Here is a 23,506-nt window from a genome sequence, read left to right as displayed (position 1 = left end):
TGATTCAGTCCATTCAGTCAAAACATTTCCACTGCTGAACTGTATCTGCTACTGAAACTGTAAGAATGTTCATTTTCCTGGGTGTCCTATTTTGTCAAAAGATTTCGTATTTATTACATTAACTGACATTTACAAAGAGTGGAGAGACCAGCGACAACACTCCATAGTATGTATGACCTTTCTTTATTTTTAAATGTTCTCAGTAAACTGTAAAATTTAGCAATTACATTTAGGTTTTCATAACTTGCAGGTGTCTGAGTATTTCTTAATCTGCTTCGTCCCTTCACAATTCTTTCAATTTTAAACATAACATTTTTGCTTTTTAGTGCTAATCCTGTAGAATTTTTTTTTATGAGCAAATTTTTTAAAATATATTTTTTATTGATTCCAGAGAGGAAGCGAGAGGGAGAGATAGAAACATCAGTGATGAGAGAGAATCATTGATAGGCTGCATCCTGCATGCCCCCTACTGGGGATCGCGTCCGCAACTCCTGGCATGTGCTCTTGACTGAAATCGAACCCGGGACCCTTCAGTTGGCAGGCAGACGCTCTATTCACTGAGCAAAACCACCTAGGGCTGTAGAATTTTTTAAAAGGTTGTATGTTTCATGAATTTTGAATTAAAATGCCCCCCCCCCCGCCCCAAAATAAAACCTATACAGGATCACTCTCCCCTATAAATACTGGCCTTTTCTATGAACCCTATTTCAAATTGAGAGTGGCATTTACATGTCAAGATGTGCAGGCACAAGTTTGTGTAGAACCTGCAACTTCATTATGAAGCTTCCTCAACACAATAGAGGATTTAGTATTTTTACTCTGACCAGTTTAAACAACACAAGGAGGTTGGCACGTTTTAATAAACTTAACGTGTTTTGTTGTTCTGAAAACAGACTGAGAGTGATGGTGACCTAGCATTTGATCACCCAGGCACCTGACTTTATGCTCATTACTGTTGGCTAATCTGATAGTTGCTTGTTCAATATGCACCTCCCAGGGGATGATCAGGTGCTGCAAAAATAGCAAATTCTAGGCAGGAGACTTTGCTTCCGTTAGCACTTCTAGTACAAGGGTTAGAGGGGCTTAAAGAGGAGAGTTAGTAGCGATAATAAAATGAAGGAGTGCGTTCCCTGTGGATTTCACCTACTTTGTTAGGACTGGTCCCTCCTTACTGGAGGCTAACGAGGGAGACTAGACCATGACCTGTTGTGGTAGCTGGTGGACACTTTCAAAAACTACAGTGATGTTCTCCAATACTTTTATTATCTCCAGTTTTATGGCACCATATTACTATTATTTTCACACCGTTTAAAATTCCCATTTCCATAATTCAAATACCAAGAAATTACTACACATTCCCGTATACAGTCAAAAATAGATTTACTGGAATGTTTTTAGTTACAGCTGAAGGCAGCAGCATTTACAACACTTAGCTTTTGTTACACCCATAAACGTGGAAATTGCTTGCAAAGCAACTGTAATGTGAGAAGAACCTTTCAAATATTGATGGTACAGCTACATAGGCCTCCTGACCCCACATCTCAATGCAAGAGTCCAAGTCCTTAAGCCACTGAAGAGGCAGCTGGAAGTCTCGTATCAGCGTTGAACTACAGACACACATAGTGAATGAGCAAATATCTAGTTTCAAATCAGATTCTTGGAATGTGGCAAAACAGGCTGGCTGTCTTGGCCTTGAACATAATTATTAAAAGCACATTTTCATTTTGCTAGAAGGGGAAAAAGATAATGGACATTCTCAATGCTCCAGTTTGAAGTGATACTTGCCTCTCAGTTTCTTGGAAAAGAAGTTTTGAAAGTTATATACATGGGTTTCATTTAAATTATGCAGCAATATTTTATTATTATTATTATTGTCCCAGATTTTGTTTAATGAAGATCTCTCTCATCAAATCAAGTGTGGTATTTCACAACTGTAAGTACTGCAAGAGAAAAACACGAAAAAGGAACACGTCAAAATCATATCCACTTGCCATGTTAGACATAATACTCTTAAATGCAGCTGTGTCCACCTGGGAAGCAGGTAATGAGGACTGAATTTTGGGCTGAAAGGACAGATAACAAATGAGAACGGAGAAGCTAAAATAATCACAAAATCACCTGAATCTAACATTGGCATTTTGACTAAACAGATTATGGCTGAACCTTAGCATACAGCTGCTAAAATATTTTAAAAATAAATAACATGAGAAAATATAACATATTAATAAGGAAGTCTGTATGTAATCTTAGTTTTTTAAAAACATGTTTATATGTTAGTATGAAAAGGCTTGACATATATATGATAGTTATGTTAGCAGTAGCTATCACTATGTGGAAAATCACAGTTGAATTGTATCTTTTTCATGCTATTCCACATCTAGTTTTCCAAGGATAAGCAGGAAGTTCCGAGACGCCCTAAATTATGTCCCAGCAGGACAGCAGGGACAGAGGAGATGGTTAGTCAGTGGGTAGCTGCGGGTGGTTCAGACTTCATACCCAGGACCTGGTCTTTTCCTGGCTAGCACTTGCTTTAACAAACCCTTTCAGCCATGGAAGTTTTTTTTAAACATATCTTGTCAAGAGTGGAATTCGATCTTTCCAAGGAGCAGAAAAGGATGTGACTCCCCCGAGATGAGTGTGGTGCTCACACCTTGAGGCTATGTTACTGGGCCTCAACAAGAATCCGTAAGAGGCCGTCTTAGAGATGCACCTCGTGGAGGGGGTTCCCTCATCTGACTGGTGAGTTATAAGGGACATCCTCAAGTCAGTTTTTTAATTATGATGTTATTCACCAATATGTCTTTGTTTTTTACTTTCATTTGGGGGTGGGGGGAACTGAGCTTATAGTGACATCTTGTGGCCATTTGATGCAATTACAGCTTGGGTTCTCATGGCGGACCAACGCCATTAAATTATTTCTCTGAAATTATAAAATGGTGATTTCCACTCCAAAGAAGAGAGACCATCGCTACTTCTGGCCCCTCAGGGGTGTTTCCAGGTGATGAGAAACCTTTGAAGAAATGTCTACTTATTGTCTGAGATATGTAGCTGTCTTACAGGGTCCCCAACAGAAAAACATACTCCCTGTTTTGGGGTTAGAAGGAACGTTTCTGACTTATCTGGTACACACAAGGGCTCGGTCACCCAAGTACTCCAGCCCCCTGAATACTGTGTAGTGCCCAGGCTCCTCTGAGTCATATAAGACAGGAGCCACCAACCTAGGAGCGGCACTCACATTTCAGACCCAAAACAATTCCTTGGCCTTGGTTGATCAAGAACAAAATTTTTAAATTATGGGAAGTCAAAACCCCAAAACCTCCCCCAAACCCTCTGTCGGAACCTGGACCAGTGCTATGAGTATAACAAATATGGGGCTGAATCGTGCATGTTTTTTATCTAAAAGGGACTCTGAAACATTTCAAAGAAAGTTTCTCTTTACAAAAGGGGAAATTAAACTAATTAGGCCTATTTGCTTTATTAAAATTACATGGGAAGCAGAAAGCACTGTCAAAAAAATACCTGTGGTATTTGTATGCATATATTATTAAAATGAATATTTTTTGAAATTATATATAAAATTTCCAAGAATCTACAATGTCCTGTTATTATCATGTGCAATTCTAGTTATCTTAAATGTGAGTTGCAGAGAAAAGCACATTTCTTTGTCAGCTGTGCTGTAATCGGATCTCTGACCATGTCACTTCAGTCTCTGTCGTTAACACTGTAACACTGCTAGTGATGCTGCTGCCTCGAAGAGCCTGTCCCTCCAGGACAGGGGCCTGGCTTCTGCTCCAGCCCTGCTGCCGGTTCAGACTTCATGCCCAGGGCCCAGTCCTTTCCTGGCTAGCACGTGGCTCAACAAACCCTTTCTTTGTTTGGCCGTGGCAGTTTCCTGTTTATCACCATATCACCACCATAGTGTATGGTTGCATCTTGGCATCTGCAGTAGCTACGTTCTATAAAGTCTCCACCAACACTGAATTAGTGAACACTGACCCATCGCTCCTACAGGAAATACAGGGTTAAATTCCTGCAAGCCCCTGGGCACAACATTTTGTCAACTGATCAATACACAGACACCCTATGTAATACATGCTATTGAATTCATGGCTGATAGCACGCACGGTAACCGAGACCTCAGTGAAGCCTATCAAACGGTCCATTTTCTCCTGACAGCACCTCCCAGCCTGCCTGCACTCAGCAATATGGACACTGGACTGCACTCGGGGCCGTGCTAAACAGTGAGACCACCAACGAAGTGCACACCTGCGAGAAACATGGCGCTCACCAGAGGACCTTGTTTACACTGCGAGAGCAACACTAGAAGACACACGCATGACAGACACCAGCTGGGAATGTGCACCTCAGGGACTCAAAGTTTTCACTGCTCTGAATACAATGACTGTAAACACAGCTCAAGTACTGAGGTGGGTAACAAATCACTGTTCGCTAGCAGGTGAATTCACAAACCCAGAATCCACCCATATGGGTGAGGATCGACTCAATTTCTTTGCAACAAAACTCTTTTCTCTTTAAAAAGAGAATATTACCAGGGAATTTTTCAAATGATTATTTTGAGACACTTTCCAAATCTTCATAAAGTCCCTGCAAACACAGGGCAAGAGGCCTTGGAGAAAATGAGATATCAAAAGTGATCTTACTTTAAAAGAATATTAAGGATATTAATGACTGAAACCAAGCTCAAATCCAAAACAGAAACAAAAAAACATTCATCTGAAGAGCTTATCTAGATTTGTCCTTCAAACAATGCTAAGAAATGCAAGCTGCCATTCCTTCTGGTTGATAATAAGCAGAAGATGAGTGCTGTGGCCCTGGTGTAACAGTAGCCATATTTGGCCTCAAACAAAGCACTCAGCCCTGTGTTTGCATACCATGTAGGAGCATTTTCAGAGATCACAGGCTAAGAGCTCTTGACTGGTCAGAAATTATTACTCAATCCTGAGAGTCAGACCACATCAACTGAAGACAAATTAAAAAGGGAATTAAAATGAACCCCAGAACAAATGATACTCCCCAAAATTAACAATCCAGGAAATACTTACTGATGATCACCAACAAAAGGATGACAACAACCAACGCCATGATGGCTTTTATCTACAACACACAAAAAGCATAAGGAAGATATTAATATTAATCCTGACTTTTTTCGACTATCTGTTGTTATTTACCATATTATACTAACTCATCAGTGAACAGGCTAATCCCTTAAAAGGCTTTCAAAATAGAATATTTCATATGAACTTGCTATTTGCATCTTTTCGTGAATAATCAGGGTTCCCCCAATTTAAGGGTTTTGCTTGCCCAGAATTTTCCGTTCAAGAATCACTGCCCAGTGGACAGTAATCAAAGTCTCCATGGACCTGGACTTCTTGTCTATGATTTCTTGCTCCCACTTCTAATATGAGACCAGGAAAAGCACGGCATTTTACCAACTCTGTTAAAAAGCTGAGTCAGGATAGGATAAACAGCGCCAGCATCCAGCACAATGATTGCATACACACAGTACAAGGCAGCATGTCTGTAGCCTTGCTCAAAGGATATGGGAATTCTGTTTTGGCTCCCCGTACTTTCCTCTTGGCACTTATACCTCTGTTTGAGGAAGGGAATTTAGATTCTCCATGAATAACCTTATGTGATAAATAGTGTGGCTGAGAGCATTCTCTGTGTCAGTTTGACAGTTGTGGAGAAATCTTAAGGTTAGTCCTTAGCGAACTGACTAAAATTTTAAGCTCACATCATTTCTCTCACAAAATACCACGCGTGGGCGCGCATGTACAGTGCGATTGAAACTTCTTGAAACTTCGTGGCCCATGCGCAGAAGTCGGTATTTTGTGGAAGAGCCACACTCAAGGGGCCAAAGAGCCGCATGTTGCTTGCGAGCCGCAGTTTGCCGACCACTGCTATAGGCTGCTCCAAAACATGCTAATAATAAATTCTAAGAGAAACCAGTATTTCTTATAAGTTGAGGTAGCACATTATTAATAAAATGTAACTATGAAGAATTCCATGGAAACAACTTTTTAAGCACTGATTCCTTCCTTTAGTTATTTCTGTTCCCAAACTATTCATCACTCAGCAAGTATTAACGGAGTTTGGCCCAGGCTCAGAAGACATAATGGAAAGTGAGGCAGCCATAGTCTCTGTCCTCACTGAGCTTATGATCCGGGGCCTTTCCTTCTGGACTCTGAACAGGACGCAGGTGCTGACCAATCTTTCCATGAGCTTCTGATTTACTCACTTTGCATCCGCGCCACCACATCTGCCGTCGGAGTTGTTTGGATCTGTTGCTAAAAGCAGTTGCGTTATCCGATAAGCTTTCTATATCACATAGAGGATGGAGAGAAGGATTAAACGACATAACAGGATTCTTTTATCTAGTCACACAAAGACAAGAAAATATTAATTTCTACTTCTGCAAATTTATTCCCTTTTAAGCATGAAAACAACACCCTCCCTTTCCTCCACCCAAAAACTTTGACATTCTGTATTGTAAAAAAAAAAAATCAAAAAGCAAAAAACTGCTGCAGGTCAGTTTGTTCAATCCATATTTATAACATTAAGAAAAGTCTTTCCAGGGCCTTAAGCCTTTCAAACAAACTTATGAATTCTGGTAAGAAAATACTCTTTGGGTACTTGGGGGGCGGGGTAGGCTAGAAAGGGTCAATGGGGGGAAAAGGGTACATCTGTATTACATTCAACAATAAAGATAAATTTTAAAAAGTAAATTTAAAAAATTCAAGTACTTGGCACATCTACAGAAAAAATTGACATGTGAAAGTTACATTCTTAGAAGACCAAAAAGTGACTGATTTAGAAGCAAAAAAATATGAATTTTAAAAGTGATTAAGTTTTTTCTTTAAACAACTCTATGAAGGATTAGTCATATATTCAGCCACTCATTAGTTAAACAATATCTGAGTACCTATTATAGGCACAGAGACTAACATGTTACCAGAGGAAGAAAAGATAAAACTATCAGATACATTTGAAATAAGTGTTGACATGATTAGACCTCTCCTGGAGATGGGAAATACAAAGCACATCAATGTAACAGGAAAAAAGAAAAACACGCCGCTCTAACTCTTCAACAATGAATTTTTAAATTCATTTTCCATTCTCAACTGATCACGTGAAGAAATAATACAAGATGATTTAAAGTAAAGGAAGCTAAAGTGAAAACGTTACAGTCACCAGTTAAGAACCAAATACTATTTTACTAAGTCACATGTTCCTAAACTTCAGCTAGAAAAATGGGATAAGTACACTATTAAAACACAGGTTAATAATTTCAAGAAAAATATAAAATATCTGTACCTGATTTGTCCTGTAGTTCATCTAGTCTCTCCCCTCTTTCAATTACCTTTGTAATATTTTCTTGCATGACATCAATAACTTCATCCACCTGATTCTGAACACTAGTTTAAAAAAAAGATTAACAATATTTATTTTTCTCTTGAGGATTTTATAATTTTTGAAACTTTCATTAGACATGAAAGAAAATAGCAAATTTTCAGAATTATTCAACTATGAAATGTTAAAGTACTGCAGAATTTAGTCGAATAGCTTGACTTTGACCTATCAGCTTCATCTTCTTTTCAGCAGGGAGCTGAGGCATCCCACGGACACAGCTGTAACCTAAGTCTGCTGTATAGTTCACACACTAGGACTAACGAAGGAGTCTGCCCAAGTATGTTAGGAGCTCATGAAAACACCATTCCCCAAATGGAAATGTAAGGTCTGCTCTTGGACACTGACACTCAATGGGTAAAACTCTTTTCTTCACTGCTCCTCGGTTTTCACTTAAACAGTGTTTAAGACACTGGCAATACCTGGGAGGGTCTGAAGCACCACAATGGAGCAACTCGGAACACCTTCATGTTTGTTGATCTTCAGAATAGAAATATGACTTCCTCCTTTATAGCAGGTGATGAGGGCCTGTTCTATCCAAAGTTTAGGCTGTTCAATGAAGGTTTAATATATATTCAAAAATTTAATGACTGGCTTTCAGCTGCCTACTCTCACTCTGGAGTACATCAACACAGACGTGTTCACTATTTTAAGTGTCTACTTTTCCTCTGTTGCTCCAATCATTAGGCAAAAACGACCTTATATTAATTTATGAAATAAGTCATGGTGACACCTCGATTTCAGGCCTTTCAGACCCTGTGCAGAGGGTCAGCTATGCAGTGACTGAGCTCCTGACCCATGGGAAACCTGAGATGACAGCTGTGTCCTGTTTTAGGCTGCTAATCGCAGGCCAATTTGTTACACAGCAACAGAAAATAAAAACACCCTGTCTAGTACTTGAATCAATTTCTTGGGACCTTGGTTCTGTATTTCAGAATCCATGAGCTAGGATTAGGATAAGTGTGGACATATTTCTTCACACCAGCAGCTACCTAAGTAAAGTCCAAGTATCTCATAAAAAATGTGATACCCGGGAGGAACCAAGATGGCGGCATAGGTAAACACCCGAACTTGCTGTCTCGTACAACCACATCAAAACTACAACTAAAAGAAAAAGTGGATATCATCCAGAACCACGGGAAGGCTGGCTGAGTGGAAGTTCTACAACAAGAAGGAAAGAGAAAAGCACATCTAGACTGGGAGGAGGTGCAGAGGTGCGGAAGAGCGAAGGTACGGAGGCTGGCAGCTGGGTACACTGTGGTCTTTTTCAGTCGGGAGGGAGATACAAACTCCTGACTGCTCCAGTACCGGGTGAGACTCTGGGGACCCAAACTCATATGGGGAGAAACTGGACTATCTGGCATTGGGCTGGAACACAGGGGCGGCTTTCTCTCAGAGGTGGTTGCAGCGTTCATTGTTCCTGCATGGGGCCGTGGGACACAGAGACCCAGATACCTATACGGGGCAGGGCCAATGGGCAACCATTGCTATTTGTACTGCCCTGTGATTTCCTGAGACCACACCCCACCCAATTTACAATTCTACCCAAGCTGTGCGCAGAGACGTTTGCATATGAATGGCCTGGCCTTTTGCAACCTAACCTAACAAACTACAGCTGGGTCAAAGAACCCCAGAACTTCCAAAAGAAGGCCTAAGGCTCATCAGCAGCCTGCACTGCTTCACAGCTGCGCCTCATCTGGGCACCTCCAAACCCCAAACAAAGAGGAGGAATCTGCAGATCTCTCTATAGCTCCTGCTGAGTGGCCTCAGGCAGTGGCTGACTTTGCACCTCCTTGGAGATCCAAGAGCCAGTGTACCCAATGGTCAAAGTGAGATCACACCAGATTACAACTCTTCAGATCCATAAGAGACACACTCAGGGGGCAGACTCAGTGAGCACCAAAGCCCCACTGAAGCAAGTCCTGCCCCATAAGGGTGTTTCCAGCACAGAAGTTCTCCCACTGCAGACACAGCTGGTCCTCACAGCCAATTGGCCTGGAGGTCAATTCCTCCCAATGATACCAACAGCAATCAAGGCTTAACTACAACAAGACTGTGTACACAGCCCACAAGGGGGTGCACCAAGAGCATCCACCTCCGGTGACTGGGAAGGCTGAGCCACTGGGCCCTATAGGACACCTAGCACACGAAGCCACTCTATCAACACAGGGAAGCAGCCAAAATGCGGAGACAAAGAAACATGTCACAAATAAAGAAATGGAGGAAAGCAAACTACTGGATCTAGAGTTTAAAACCACGGTTATAAGGTTACTCAAGAATCTTCTAGAAACTGCTGAGAAACTTAGTGAGACCCTCAAGGATATGAAAAAGGACCAATTAGAAATTAAGCATACACTGACTGAAATAAAGAATATACAGAGATCCAACAGCAGACTAGAGAATCCCAAGAATCAAGTCAAAGATTTGAAATACGAAGAAGCAAAAAACACCCAACCAGAAGAGCAAAAAGAAAAAAGAATCAAAAATATGAAGATAGTGTAAGGAGCCTCTGGGACTTCAAGCGTACCAACATCCGAATTATAGGGGTGCCAGAAGAAGAGAGAGAGCAAGATATTGAAAACCTATTTGAAGAAATAATGACAGAAAACTTCCCCTACCTAGTGAAAGAAATAGACTTACAAATCCAGGAAGCGCAGAGAACCCCAAACAAGAGGAATCCAAAGAGGACCACACCAAGACACATCATAATTAAAATGCCAAGAGCAAAAGACAAAGAGAGAATCTTAAAAGCAGCAAGAAACAGTTAGTTACCTACAAGGGAGTACCCATACGACTGTTAGCTGATTTCTCAACAGAAACTATGCAGGCCAGAAGGGAGTGGCAAGAAATATTCAAAGTGATGAATACCAAGAACCTACAACCAAGATTACTCTACCCAGCAAAGCTATCATTTAGAATTGAAGGTCAGATAAAGAGCTTCACAGATAAAAACAAGCTAAAGGAGTTCATCACTGCCAAACCAGTATTATGAAATGCTGAAGGGTATTCTTTAAGAAGAGGAAAAAGAAAAAGGTGAAGATAAAAATTATGAACAACAAAGTGACAACAAATACGTATCTATCAACATGTAAATCTAAAAATCGAGTGAATAAAAAAATCTGATGAATAGAATAAACCGGTGAATATAATAGAATCAGGGGCATAGAAAGGGAGTAGACTGACAATTCTCAGGGGGAACGGGGCTTGGGGGGTTTGGGAAGAGATTGGACAAAAATCAAACACCTATGGACGAGGACAATGGGGGGATAAGGGCATGGAGTGGGGTGGGAACCGGGTGGAGGGGAGCTATGGGGAGAAAAAAGAGGAACATCTGTAATAATCTGAAAATAAAGACGTATTTAAAAAAAAAGTGATACCCCATCACAATATCTTTTTCCCACGATGTGCCATCAATACTTAAAATCAGGGCAGTCTGCCCTGACTGGTTTGGCTCAGTGGATAGAGTGTTGTTTCTAACTCTCTATCCCTCTCCCTTCCTCTCTGTAAAAAATCAATAAAATATATTTTTAAAAAAATCAGGGCAGCCTGTCCCTCCTTAGTACTGGAGCCCAAGCCACTCAGTATTTCTTCTGCAGTTAGTCTGTGCGGCTTGGTCAGTTTCTAGGGCTATTTCACTGCTCCATCCATTCCTTCTCCTTCCTTGTTGGGACTCATACCCTTCTAACGTTAGATACATTCACTACTGCATGACCCATTATATGCCAGCAACAATATATAGAGCAAAAGCTTCAATATGAAAATTAGCCATAAATCTTAGATCAAAATATGGATTAGGATAAGTAATAGATATGAGAAAAATTCTGGAAGTATACAAAAAGACAACTGCACTTCAAAAGACAAAATCTATTATATTGCTTTTACTATCATTTTGAAAATGGGGCTCAAGTTATAGATATAAAACCAAAACAGAGCCCTAGCCGGTTTGGCTCAGTGGATAGAGCATCGGCCTGTGGACTGAAGGGTCCCAGGTTCGATTCCGGTCAAGGGCACATGCCGGGGTTGTAGGCTCGATCCCCAGTGTGGGACGTGCAGGAGCAGCCGACCCATGATTCTCGCTCATCATGGATGTTTCTATCTCTCTCTCCCTCCCCCTTCCTCTCTCTGCAATCAATAAAAATATATTAAAAAACAACAACAAAATAGACCGTGAGAATGTGCTAAATAAATAGATTTGACATAAGGTAATCAAGTTAAGAAAAACCAAGAATCAGGAACTGCATTTCCTTAGCTATAAGTCAGAGATAGCTTTGTGAAAATAAAAATTACTGCGTTTTTAAAACCTAGCAGTTATATTTTGTCTATATCAGGGCTCAGCAAATTTTCTCTATAAAGGGCCGGGTAGATAATAGATATTTTAGATTTTGTGTGCCATAAGGTCTCTGTCACAACTACTCAAATCTGCCCTTGTAGTTTGAAAGCAGCCATAGATAATAAGAAAGCAAACAGGCATGGCTATGTTCCAATAAAACTTTATTTACAAATGTAGGTGGCAGCCAGACATGGCTCACAGGTTGTGTAGTTTGCCCCCATCTGGTCCACACAGAAAAATGATAATCACTGAAACAAATGCGTATCTCATAAACTTACTGCTTAATTTTATCATTTCTAGGTCCAAATCTTGGTCCAGATGGTCCCCTTCTGAAAACAAAATACCGAGTGCATATAAATAATGAGAGCATTAAAAACCAAGGACAAAACAGAAAACACACAAAATCAAGCTAAATCCTAAACACGGTCATTCACCATAAGGAATCACAGTTTACTGGTACTGTTGGAACTGAATGATATGTAATCATGTCCGTCCTTCATTGGTACTTAATGCTGGCCACAATTAACCTAATTCTTCTGAATATTATAACTTTCAGGGAAATTTGGGTTTATATAACCCTTACACACAGGATGCTCTATGATTAAACTTTGAAATACCATAACATGATGATGGTGATGATGACTGAATCACTTTCTCTCTTATGCTTGGAACAGGGCTGATTGATACCTCTAAGTTTGAATAACGAACTCCATGCTGGAATGTGTGCTATGACATTCAATATAATTAGAGAAAGCCACATTGTGGCTTCTGTTCTGTGCCATACTTTTTTCTGTATTTGAAAATAGGTCAAATTGATTGATTTGTACTTGAAAAAAAAAAAAGAAATACCGTAACAACTACAATGCCAGTGAGTATGAATAGCTTTATGATCAATTATAGAAAACTAAAAGTACAATCACCTTGAATTTCAGCCATAATGAAATGCTGATTATCAGGGATGGATACAGAGAACAATCCATTCAAAACGATAAAAATTTTTAAGTACGTTTTTTGATTCCTCATCTTAAACTTAACAACATGGCTAAAGGGAAATTTTGCAGAACTCTATGAAAATATCAACATTTCTCAAATCATTCTCTATTATAGTAAAATGCTGTATCATTTTAATTAACCCCTTTTAAAATTCCAGAAATAAAAAAACCTTTTAGATATTTTAAGTAATGATTCTCTTCTGGTGATTGAGAATAAGATGTAAACTACAAAACTAAAAAGAAAATAGATTCTGTACTAATTAAACACTAATTCCCAAGTCCCCACTCCTCCCAGCCCCTGGTAGCCTCTGTTCTACTTTGTTCTCTGTAAATTCGACCTCTCTAGGCACATAATATAAATGGAATCATGTAAAATTTATCCTTTCATGACCAGCTTCTTTCCTTTAGTGTAATATCTTCAAGGTTCATCCATGTTGTAGCGTGTGCCAAAATGTCCTTCCTTCTTAAGACTGAAAGTCCACTATATGTGTATCACATTTTGTTTATCTCTCCATCCACTGATGGACACTTTGGTTGCTTCCAACTTTTGGCTTTTGTGAATATTGCTGCTATAAACATGGGTGTTGATTAATTCTTAAAAATTATTTCAAGGACTTTATTTGGTGTGTCTCCCTTCCAACGCACAGACAAAAGCACAGGGTACGGGAGTTGAATTGTGGACAAGTGTGCTAGTTTTGCTGTCCAGCCCTTGGGAAGACGCACAGCATGACCTGGGAGTGGACCTTCAGTAGTAAGTCGCTGCCTGAAGAGTTTGTGTTTCCCACAGGGTGTCTAAACTTCATTCAGGTAATCACTTATTTAACCAAAGCGTCTGGCCTTCTTTCCAATACTGAGTTCTTTTCTGACAGGTAGCTATTGCTGTAGACTAAGGCTCCTTACCATAGTCAGCACGACCAGCAGTTAGCTTTGTGACTCTATTGAAATCTTGACTCCTGTAGGAAATTATCTTCCTACTTCATCTGCCCTTCATGCAACCAATGATACTATTTCCTGTAACTGGATTTGTTTTATATCCTGTAGGCTCTTTCTGTTCAATGCTTCATGGTTGTCAATTACTTTTTATAAAATGTTTTTATTTTGGGGGCGGGAAAAACCTCTACAAAAAACTTCACATTATAACAAAGAGGGAGACCGATGGTTCCTCTCAAGATTATCTCTGCATTAATCTCCAGAGGAAACTACAACAGTATGTCCTCCTTCCCGACGCTGCACATATAAACACAGGCCCATATGAGAGCCCTTTCTAAACATAACTCCAAAGGATCGGTCAGGTCAATTAGTTCTGACAAATTAAGGTAATTCCATGGGGAAAGAATAACCTTTTCATCAAATGGTGGTGGCACAATTAGACAGACATATGCCAAAAGAATAAAAAAATTATCCTTTACTTAATTAACTCAACCATATGTAACAATTAACTTAAAGTATATTATAGACCTGAATGTAAAAGCCAAAACTATAAAACTCCTAAGGAAAAAAATAGAAGAAAATCTTAGTGAGATTGGCAAAGATTTCTTAAATAAGCAAAAGTAATTTTTAAAAAATTAATCAACTTATTTCATCAGAATCAAAACTTTGATCTTCAAAAGATACTGTTGTAAAAATGAAAAGATTTCATTGCAAATTGGGAGAAAATATTTGTACAACATATCTGATAAGGAACTTTTTTTCTTGAAAAGCTCCTGTATAAAAAGCTCTTACTAGGAAGACAAATTTAAAATTGAGCAAAAGATTTTAAAATGTACTTTGTTAAAAAAAGATATGAGGATGCCCAGCCGGTATGGCTCAACTGATTGTCATCCTGTGCACCAATTGGTCACCGGTTCGATTCCCAGGCTGGACACATGCCCTGGTTTGGGCTGGATCCCCAGTAGGGGACATGCAGGAGGCAGTCAATCAATGTTTCTCTCTCTCTCTAAAAAATCAATAAAAACACATTTAAAAAATAAAGGTATGAGGGTGAAAAATATGCACATAAAAGATGTTCAACCTAATTTTTTATTAGGGAAATGCAAATTAAAATGTAATGAGATACCACTACACACCCACAAGAATGGCTAAAATGAAAGACTGACCATATGGAGTGCTGATGAGAATTTGGAGCAATTAGAACTCTCATGCAATGCTGATGGGAATATAAAATGGGACACCACTTTAGAAAACAGCTGTACATATACAACAGCCACTCTATTCCTAAGTATTTACCCAAGAGAATGAAAGCAGATGTTCACACAAAACAATCTGTATAAAAATGTTTATAGTCCCCTTATTTATAATAGCTGAAAAGTACAACTATTCCAAATAGCCATCTTAAGTGAATGAACTGCAGAATATTCATATAATGGAATACTACTCAGAAATAAAAAGAAACAAACCCGATATATGTGACAGTATGGATGTATCTCAAAATAATTATACAGAGTGAATGAAGTCAGTAAAAAAAGAGGCATAAGGTATGGTTTCACTTATAATAAAAATAATTCTAGAAAATACAAACTATAGAAATAGAAAGCAATCGGTGATTGCCTAGAGATTGGGAGAATGAGCGATTACCAAGAGGTCCAAGGAAACTTTGAACATAATGGCACTGTTTATTATTTGATTTTGGTCATGATTTCACATGTGTACAGTACATATGTCAAAACTCATAGTGTATACATTATATGTCAATTACATCCCAATAAAGCTGTTAAAAAACTTACAGAAAAAAGTCCTCTTCTTCATCTGAATCATCTTCCAAAAGATTTCTCTGTAAAAAAAGAGAGAGAGAGAGAGAGAGAATGACCTGAGTTTTCAGATTTCAGGGCTTACACAGTCAGGAGTAATAAAACGAGTTCTGTCCTGGTGGAGTTTCTGAACTCCAAGCTTCCAGGGGGAAAAGTAATTGCATGGGCTTCAATGGAAGCTAAAAGATACAGAACCACATTGGCAGACTTTTGAAAGAAAGTGCTTCTAATGGTGGAATCCTATGATTGACCACGAGGCAGAAAGGGCACTGAGCCGGTGTGGAGTAAGGAACGGAGGGCAGCTGGGAGGAGCAAGTCCCTTCCCCTCCTCCTGCCTTCCTCTAGTCAGCTGTCATTCAACAGAGATGTTTGAGCATCTATGTGCTGGGCACTGTTCTAAGGACCAGGCACCAGGTTTGAGTAACACAGACAAGGTTTGAGCTCTCATAGAAAAATATCTGATGGTGATAAATGCTATGCAGAGAATTAAACCAGTGATGGGACAGACAGAGACAGGGGCATTAAATGAGATTAGGCTGTCCAGGAAAATCACTCTCCAGGGGTGAAATTTAAGCTGAGATCCAAACGGTAACAAAGAGCCAACCAAAGATCAGGGTGAAGAGCATTCATGGCCAGCAGAGGGACCGGCTAGTGCAGAAAATGCCCCAATGGATTAACGTGAATGGTTTGACTTCTTAAAAAAAAAATTATACATGATTAGAGTTCAACACTTTTCCAGCCAACATCTGTTTACAAGATCAGTAATGGAAGGAGAATTCAATTAAGTCACCAATTTAAGTAACGTATACTGCTTTGTAATGTTTACTATGACGAACAAAGGGATTAGAATATAGCTATAAACTTTAGTTTTCTAAAACAAAGTACTTATAAAAGGAATGAAGACATTTTTAGTCTTTCTTTTTTAAAAGCTTAAGATTCTGAACTTACCCTTTCACTTTTCACAGAACCAGTGACATCATCATCGTTTAGGTGGCGCTTGAACTTGGGAGGCATATTTTTTTTTTACGCTAGAGGTACTCTTCTACTTCCCAGCAGAGTTAAGTACTCACCACCTTAAAGAAAAAATAGGTTTCACTGGATTTGAGACTTCTGGGTGTCCGGTAAAGAAAGTACTTACAGAGGAGAACCAAGATGGCGGCATAGGTTAACGCCGGAGTTTGCTGCTTTGAACAACTACTTCAAAAGTGAAACCAAAAAACGGAAGGGACATCACCCAGAACCACAGGAACGCTGGCTGAGTGGAAGTCCTACAACTAGGAGGAAAGAGAAACGCACACGGACACTCAGAGGAGGCGCAGTGCTGAAGTCAAATTCTGAGGTGCGGAGTGCGCGGAGCGGGCTGGCGGCGGAGGGAGCGGTTGTTGTTTTCAATCGGGAGGGAGTCGCAGACTCTGAGCTCCAGATCCGGGCGAGTCTTTAGGGACCCAGACTCAAACGGGAGAAGCAGGACTGTCTGGCTTCGGTCAGAGTGAGTGCAGCTTTCTCTCCGAGCTTTGCAGCGGGTGCTGGGACTCAGAGAGGCAGAGCCCCTGGGGACAGGGCTGAGAGCCGCCATAACTGCTCTCTCCGGCCCACCCTGTTGATCCTGTGCGACCCGCCCTGCCCAAGCCCTGCACAGAGGCATTTGCCAGATAGCCTCAGGCAAAGGCTAGATTAGCACCTCCCTAGAGGACAGAAGTTCTCTCACTGCTGACACAGCTGATTCTCATGGCCACTTGGCCTGGAGGTCAAACCCTCCCTGGAATTAGCTACAACAATCAAGATTTATCTATAAGACTGCGAACAAAGACCACTAGGGGGTGCACCAAGGAAGCATAACAAAATGCGGAGACAAAGAAACAGGACAAAATTGTCAATGGAAGAAATAGAGTTCAGAACCACACTTTTAAGGTCTCTCAAGAACTGTTTAGAAGCTGCCGATAAACTTAATGAGATCTACACGAAAACTAATAAGACCCTCGATCTTATATTGGGGAACCAACTAGAAATTAAGCACACACAGACTGAAATAACGAATATTATACAGACGCCCGACAGCAGACCAGAGGAGCGCAAGAATCAAGTCAATGATTTGAAATGCGAGGAAGCAAAAAACACCCAACCGGAAAAGCAAAATGAAAAAAGAATCCAAAAATGCGAGGATAGTGTAAGGAGCCTCTGGGACAGCTTCAAGCGTACCAACATCAGAATTATAGGGGTGCCAGAAGATGAGAGAGAGCAAGATATTGAAAACCTATTTGAAGAAATAATGACAGAAAACTTCCCCCACCTGGTGAAAGAAATGGACTTACAGGTCCAAGAAGCGCGGAGAACCCCAAACAAAAGGAATCCAAAGAGGACCACACCAAGACACATCAAAATTAAAATGCCAAGAGCAAAAGATAAAGAGAGAATCTTAAAAACAGCAAGAGAAAGAAACTCAGTTACCTACAAGGGAATACCCATACGACTGTCAGCTGATTTCTCAACAGAAACTTTGCAGGCCAGAAGGGAGTGGCAAGAAATATTCAAAGTGATGAATACCAAGAACCTACAACCAAGATTACTTTATCCAGCAAAGCTATCATTCAGAATTGAAGGTCAGATAAAGAGCTTCACAGATAAGGAAAAGCTAAAGGAGTTCATCACCACCAAACCAGGATTATATGAAATGCTGAAAGGTATCCTTTAAGAAGAGGAAGAGGAAGAAAAAGGTAAAGATACAAATTATGAACAACAAATATGCATCTATCAACAAGTGAATCTAAGAATCAAGTGAATAAATAATCTGATGAACAGAATGAACTGTTGATTATAATAGAATCAGGGACATAGAAAGGGAATGGACTGACTATTCTTGGGGGGGAAAGGGGTGTGGGAGATGTGGGAAGAGACTGGACAAAAATCGTGCACCTATGGATGAGGACAGTGGGTGGGGAGTGAGGGCGGAGGGTGGGGCGGGAACTGGGAGGAGGGGAGTTATGGGGGGGAAAAAAAAGAGGAACAAATGTAATAATCTAAACAATAAAGATTTAATTAAAAAAAAAAAAGTACTTACAGCAGAGGCCAAGGCCTTATTGTGAAGGGGCCTCCTTCACTTCTCTAACTTCAACTACTCCCTTCTCACTTGCTCCTTTCCAGGGACCTCCCTGCTGAGCCTCAACACATAAGAAATAGTAAAAATCATGAAAAAATGGATGTAATTTTCTTAGGAGAACATGTGGAGGAAATGAGTGACAAAATGTTTATAAAATGAAAAAGCAGACCGTACATGAAGGAAATGCATATAGGAGGTGCTTCCCTGGAAGTGAGACATCGACTGCTTTAGGATTTATACTTGGAGCGAGCAGTCAGCGGAACACTTCCAGTGCTCACTTTAGGTTAGTTGTTTGAACAATGATTCAGCTCCCTCATGTGTGAAACAGTGCTTTCTAGGCTTCTGCATGGAATTGAGAGGCACCTGCTCAGATACTACATGCGAAAGCATTCTGTGAACTCCAACATCCCGTTCTGAAGCATAGCACTGGGCGTTCCAAGAAAAGGGATGTTTTGTAAGAAATTCTTCTTTCCCCACAGAAAGTCTCACTTCCTTTTATATGCTAATATGCATTGTGATTTTTCCAGACACGTGCTTGAGTCAGCAACATACTCAAAATTTTCTCCAGAAAAGGCTGACATATGCAGGTATGAGTTTGATGAGATGGATGAAAGATGAGACTAGCTAAGGAGTGCCCAAAGTTTTACTGTGAGCTGGGCACTCTGCTCAGGGATTTATGTGCATTTCCTGTTACTCTTAGGCACTAGAAAACTACAGGAAAGCTAAGGCTTAGTAAAGATAAGTAATGAATAGTGTTAGCCACTCTGCTCATGGAAGTAGCAGAAGCAAAGGCCTCAATTAATCCGTGGCTGCGCATGATCAGTTGAGATATTTATTCAGTTAGTGGCCCAGCAGGTTACACAGTTGCGTCCTAGAAAGACCACTTCTTCCCTATAACCATCCAGCAGCCCTCTTTCCCCTTCCACAAGAAGAATCTGAAGATCTTCAAATTAACTATAGCTAGACATCAGTTTGTTGGTTAATGTTATAATGTAAAAAAATAAACAAGCCCACAGTCCAGTTTCATAAATGAAATAGAAGAAAGATCTGAAGCTGGCTTCCTGTCAAAACAAATTGGTAAGAAAGTTTTCTTTAATAAGAAATGCTCCAGAACATGAAACTTAACCACGTGTTAAGAAACACACACACAAATTCTTGCCACCTGAGTAAACAACTCTAGAGTTCATTCAACAATATTTCTGTCCCTTACATCTGGCCTTGGTTTCACAGTAATCCATTCATGCAGAAATGTTACAGAATGCGTGAAAAAAAACAAACAAAACGCCCACAAATGACAAAGGAAGCAATTGAAGGACCGAGCTTCTCATTACACCTGTATTTTGTTTGCATGGTAAACCCCACAAAGAGGCTACACTTCACCCTCTCACAGGACCTAACAGTCAGATTTACATAACATCTTTATGAAACACACGGTGAAGCTACAAGCTTAATGGTGAGCAAGACCCATCTTCAGGTCCCATAATCCAAGGATCAGCCTCAGGAAGGCCAGAAACCAGCGTCTGACCAACAAAAAAAGTCATCAGCAAAGCAGCAGGCAGATGAACTAACTAAGCATCATGAACCACAGGGCAACGGATGATATCTGTACCAAACAACTCACAGAAAAAAAACCATGCTTAGAAATTAGACTTATACATACTCTACTAAGAAGATTTCTGAAAAACCAAACAAAAACTCACGTATGCATTCAGGTGCTTGTGTCTAGATATATATGTAAACAAGAGTCTTCGTCATGTAATTCAGCATGGAGGGCAGAACAGTCATGCACAATTCACCTAAAAAATGCCATCACCGTCTGCTTCCTCTGCCATCCTCCCACGTTTACAATGTCACGTGTGTATTTTTGGAAGAGGCAGTGCGTTCTCTTTTCGGGGGCTTTACACATAACACGCTTCTAGCCTGTTGTTTGATAAACGTTGGCAGAAACCAACAAGCAACCTTGTGTGTTTCCTTTCGCACCAGGCTCGCAGGCGGGCCGCGGGCGCCCCCGTCCCCGCCTCCATTCCGGGTCTGACTCCCCTTCCCCGTCTCTCGCCCGCAGGCGAGGTCGCGGCTGCAGTTTCCGGGAAACCGGCGACGGGAACGGCACGCAGCCCGGAGACGGAGACGCCGCTATTCACGGAAGCTGTCAGCGCCGCGACCGCCCGCCCGCACCTGCCAGGCTCACGCCCCGAGCCCTTTAAATCCCCACCGAGCCCGGCCCTCCGGCCACAGGCTCCTCCCCCGCCCCATCTGTCGCACCAGGTCTGCTCCAAACTCCGGTCCCTCCTCCCCCCGGGGGCACACCGCCCCATCGCCCTTCCTCACCGCACCCCGGCCCACCCCCCGCCTGCTCCAGTTCGGGGCACCCTCCCGGGCCCCCAGGCCCGACGCGGACGTTGCGGGACTGGGGCGTCGTCTCGGTTTCCTTCCGCCTCCCTCCTCCCACCTCGTCCTCCGCCCCACCTCTCCCAGACCAGGCGGGCGCCCGTACCTGAGTCTCCCCGGCAGGTCTCGGGCGGCTGCGGGAAGGAGCGGGGAGCCGAGGAAGAAGGCGGGGAGCGGAGGCAGTGGACGCCCAGTCGGCGTCCGCCGCTCCGCCGCAGCTGCGCCCCCGCTTATCGAGCTCATCGGCGCTCCGCGGCCTGAAGCCAGGCGGGGGGCGGGGCGGGGCCAGGCCGCGGCGATCGCCGAAGAAGTCGATTCCGCCCTTCCTCTCTCTACCCGGAGAGGGAGGATCCGGCAGGTGCTGCGTCCGATCCGGATCTCTAGGGTTACAAGGCGCATTAAGGGAGGAATAACTGGTTCCCGAGGTTCCATTCCGACCCGGCGTGGTGTTGGGGGGAGGCGGAGGCAGTCGGGGTGAGGCTGATGAGACCTTTGGAAGGAAGCCGAGGAGAAAAGGAGGGTGGACCTTCACCTGCATCCGTTAGAGTTCTGACCTAAAATAACCAGGTTCAGGCACTAGGCAGACCCGGGAGCCCTCGGGCTGCAGGAGGGAAATCACCCTTGCAAAGCCATTCCACTTATTCCCTCCTCCCAGACCTCCACCTTCCAAGTTAGTAGCATCTTAAACCTTCAGTAGCTGGGCATAGGAATCCAAAATTTGTTTCGTTTATTCATTCCTCCCACACCCCCCAGCTGGGTTGTTTACACCTCTTCCCCCACCCCATCATTTGTTTGCTACACGTATTTTTTTACTTAGTACCTATGGGTCCTCTATTTGTTGATAAGTGTTTTAACTTGGTGCATATTTAAATCAAACACACTGTAACTAATTGAACGATAGCTTGGCGAGGGCACTCTCGAGTTAATTTTGTAGAGTTGAATCACCTGAGAAGCTTTAAAAATGACTGATACCCAAACACAATTCTGAAATTCTGATTTAACTGGCTTGGGATATGAATTGAAGCTTCTGAAAGCCTGGGTGTAGATTCACAATCGACTACTACTCAGGCTCAGACTGACTTGGATTGAAAGGGTCCACCTGGAAGGGAAACTTCGTATAGTTTTTCTGCCTGGGCTTGATGGTGAGACTACCCCAGACATCAGAAGTGTTTGCTTTTTCATCTACAGTTGATTTTATATCTGTATATCTGCTTGTTATGGGGTGCTTCCCTGTTTTGGTAGCCAATAAGAGTTTTCGCCAATTACGGCCTCCATCCTTCTTACAGGACAACTGAAGGCAATATGATTATTGAGCTGTATTGGCATGCCATTGAAGAGCTTCTATGAATAAACTATTTTTTTAAAAAACCGTATTCTTTAGTTTTGCCAACCATTTTGGTATAATTAGTTAGAGGAAGGGTAATGTAAGCCTCACCCTTTTAATCACCTGAACAAAGCCCCTTTGACTATGCCCAACATTTCTGAAAGCTTAGAAAATGTCACTTTACAGTTAATATAAATCAGATACAGAAGTAAGCCTGGAGGAAGATAAACAACACTGGACTTAGGAGTCAGAATGGGCCGGCTGGTGTGGTTCAGTGGTTGCACGCCAACCTATGAACTAGGAGGTCATGGTTCCATTCCTGGTCAGGGCACATCGCTGGGTCCTGGGATGGATCCCCAGTAGGGAGCGGGCAGGAGGCAGCTGATCAATGATTCTCTCTCATCATTGATGTTTCTACCGCTCCCTGTTCTATCCTCTCTGAAACACACACACACACACACACACACACACACACACACACACACACAGAGTCAGAACGGGTTCCGGTCTCACCGACTTTAATTATTTGTTCTTGGAGGACAGCAAGCACTGTTTACCATATTTATATCCCCAGATTCTAACAGAATACCTGTCACATATCGGATGGATCAATTTATTCACTTTGATATATTACCATTTTCAGCAAGAAATTGAAGTTGTACTGAGGGTGGAGCACCTACATAATTTTTGTTTATTAAATGCTGTTTTAAACTTTTTTGGTGGCAGAAAATATTGTATTATGGACTGAGTATAGAGAACATCCCATCAAATGGGATGCTTAAGATGTTTGTGCCAAGTGCTAGAGTTTAGGAGGAAAACAACTTGTTTTCCAGGCTTTTCCCCCTTTTCCTACAATGGAATTGAAGTTTATCATGAAATGATGGCGAAAACACTGTAATCTTTCCCAGTATCCAGTCGGGATCCAAAAGGAGGCTTTGTGACGGGCCTCACGTATAGGGCCGATGCACTAGGCACAGGCCATGGCCGCTGGCAACATTCCCTCATCTTTCCTGGCTTTTTAATTCCAGTTATTGCCCAGTGGTCCAAAAGGCAAACAACTGCTATGCCCTTAGTTTTCCCTATAAAAGTGAACTAACTGCCTACTAGTCTATGTGTTATCAGGATACTCGTGTGCCTGCAGATGTCCACGTGACAGAGAAGGAAACTACTGAACGCAGAGAATCCTGGGAATCAAATCTC

The 23,506-nt window shown here is 41.6% G+C and overlaps 1 protein-coding gene across 5 annotated transcripts; it reads right to left on the bottom strand.

Annotated features, from left to right (window-relative positions):
- Window positions 1–1,363: 1,363 nt before the first annotated feature.
- On the bottom strand, window positions 1,364–21,535 carry VAMP4 (vesicle associated membrane protein 4). Of its 5 annotated transcripts, XM_059674117.1 has the most exons (9): window positions 21,089–21,235; window positions 20,295–20,514; window positions 16,446–16,570; window positions 15,474–15,520; window positions 12,037–12,087; window positions 7,336–7,436; window positions 6,260–6,339; window positions 5,064–5,115; window positions 1,364–1,940 (listed from the first exon to the last, which is right to left on the bottom strand). In XM_059674117.1, exons 3-9 carry the CDS (start codon window positions 16,509–16,511, stop codon window positions 1,912–1,914), a joined length of 426 nt encoding a protein of 141 aa, XP_059530100.1. In that variant the 5' UTR covers window positions 16,512–16,570; window positions 20,295–20,514; window positions 21,089–21,235; the 3' UTR covers window positions 1,364–1,911. The 5 variants fall into 5 exon arrangements, with proteins under 5 accessions (XP_059530100.1, XP_059530099.1, XP_059530101.1 ...); XM_059674116.1 differs by lacking the exon at window positions 20,295–20,514 and having other exon boundaries at window positions 21,089–21,246; XM_059674118.1 differs by lacking the exon at window positions 20,295–20,514 and having other exon boundaries at window positions 12,037–12,084; window positions 21,089–21,246.
- Window positions 21,536–23,506: the final 1,971 nt, after the last annotated feature.

This window comes from Myotis daubentonii, chromosome 18 (assembly GCF_963259705.1).
Source record: "Myotis daubentonii chromosome 18, mMyoDau2.1, whole genome shotgun sequence".
NCBI classification, from domain to species: domain Eukaryota; kingdom Metazoa; phylum Chordata; class Mammalia; order Chiroptera; family Vespertilionidae; genus Myotis; species Myotis daubentonii.
The sequence above is the reverse complement of the archived record's forward strand: the minus strand, read 5'-3'. Positions and strand labels throughout refer to the sequence as shown.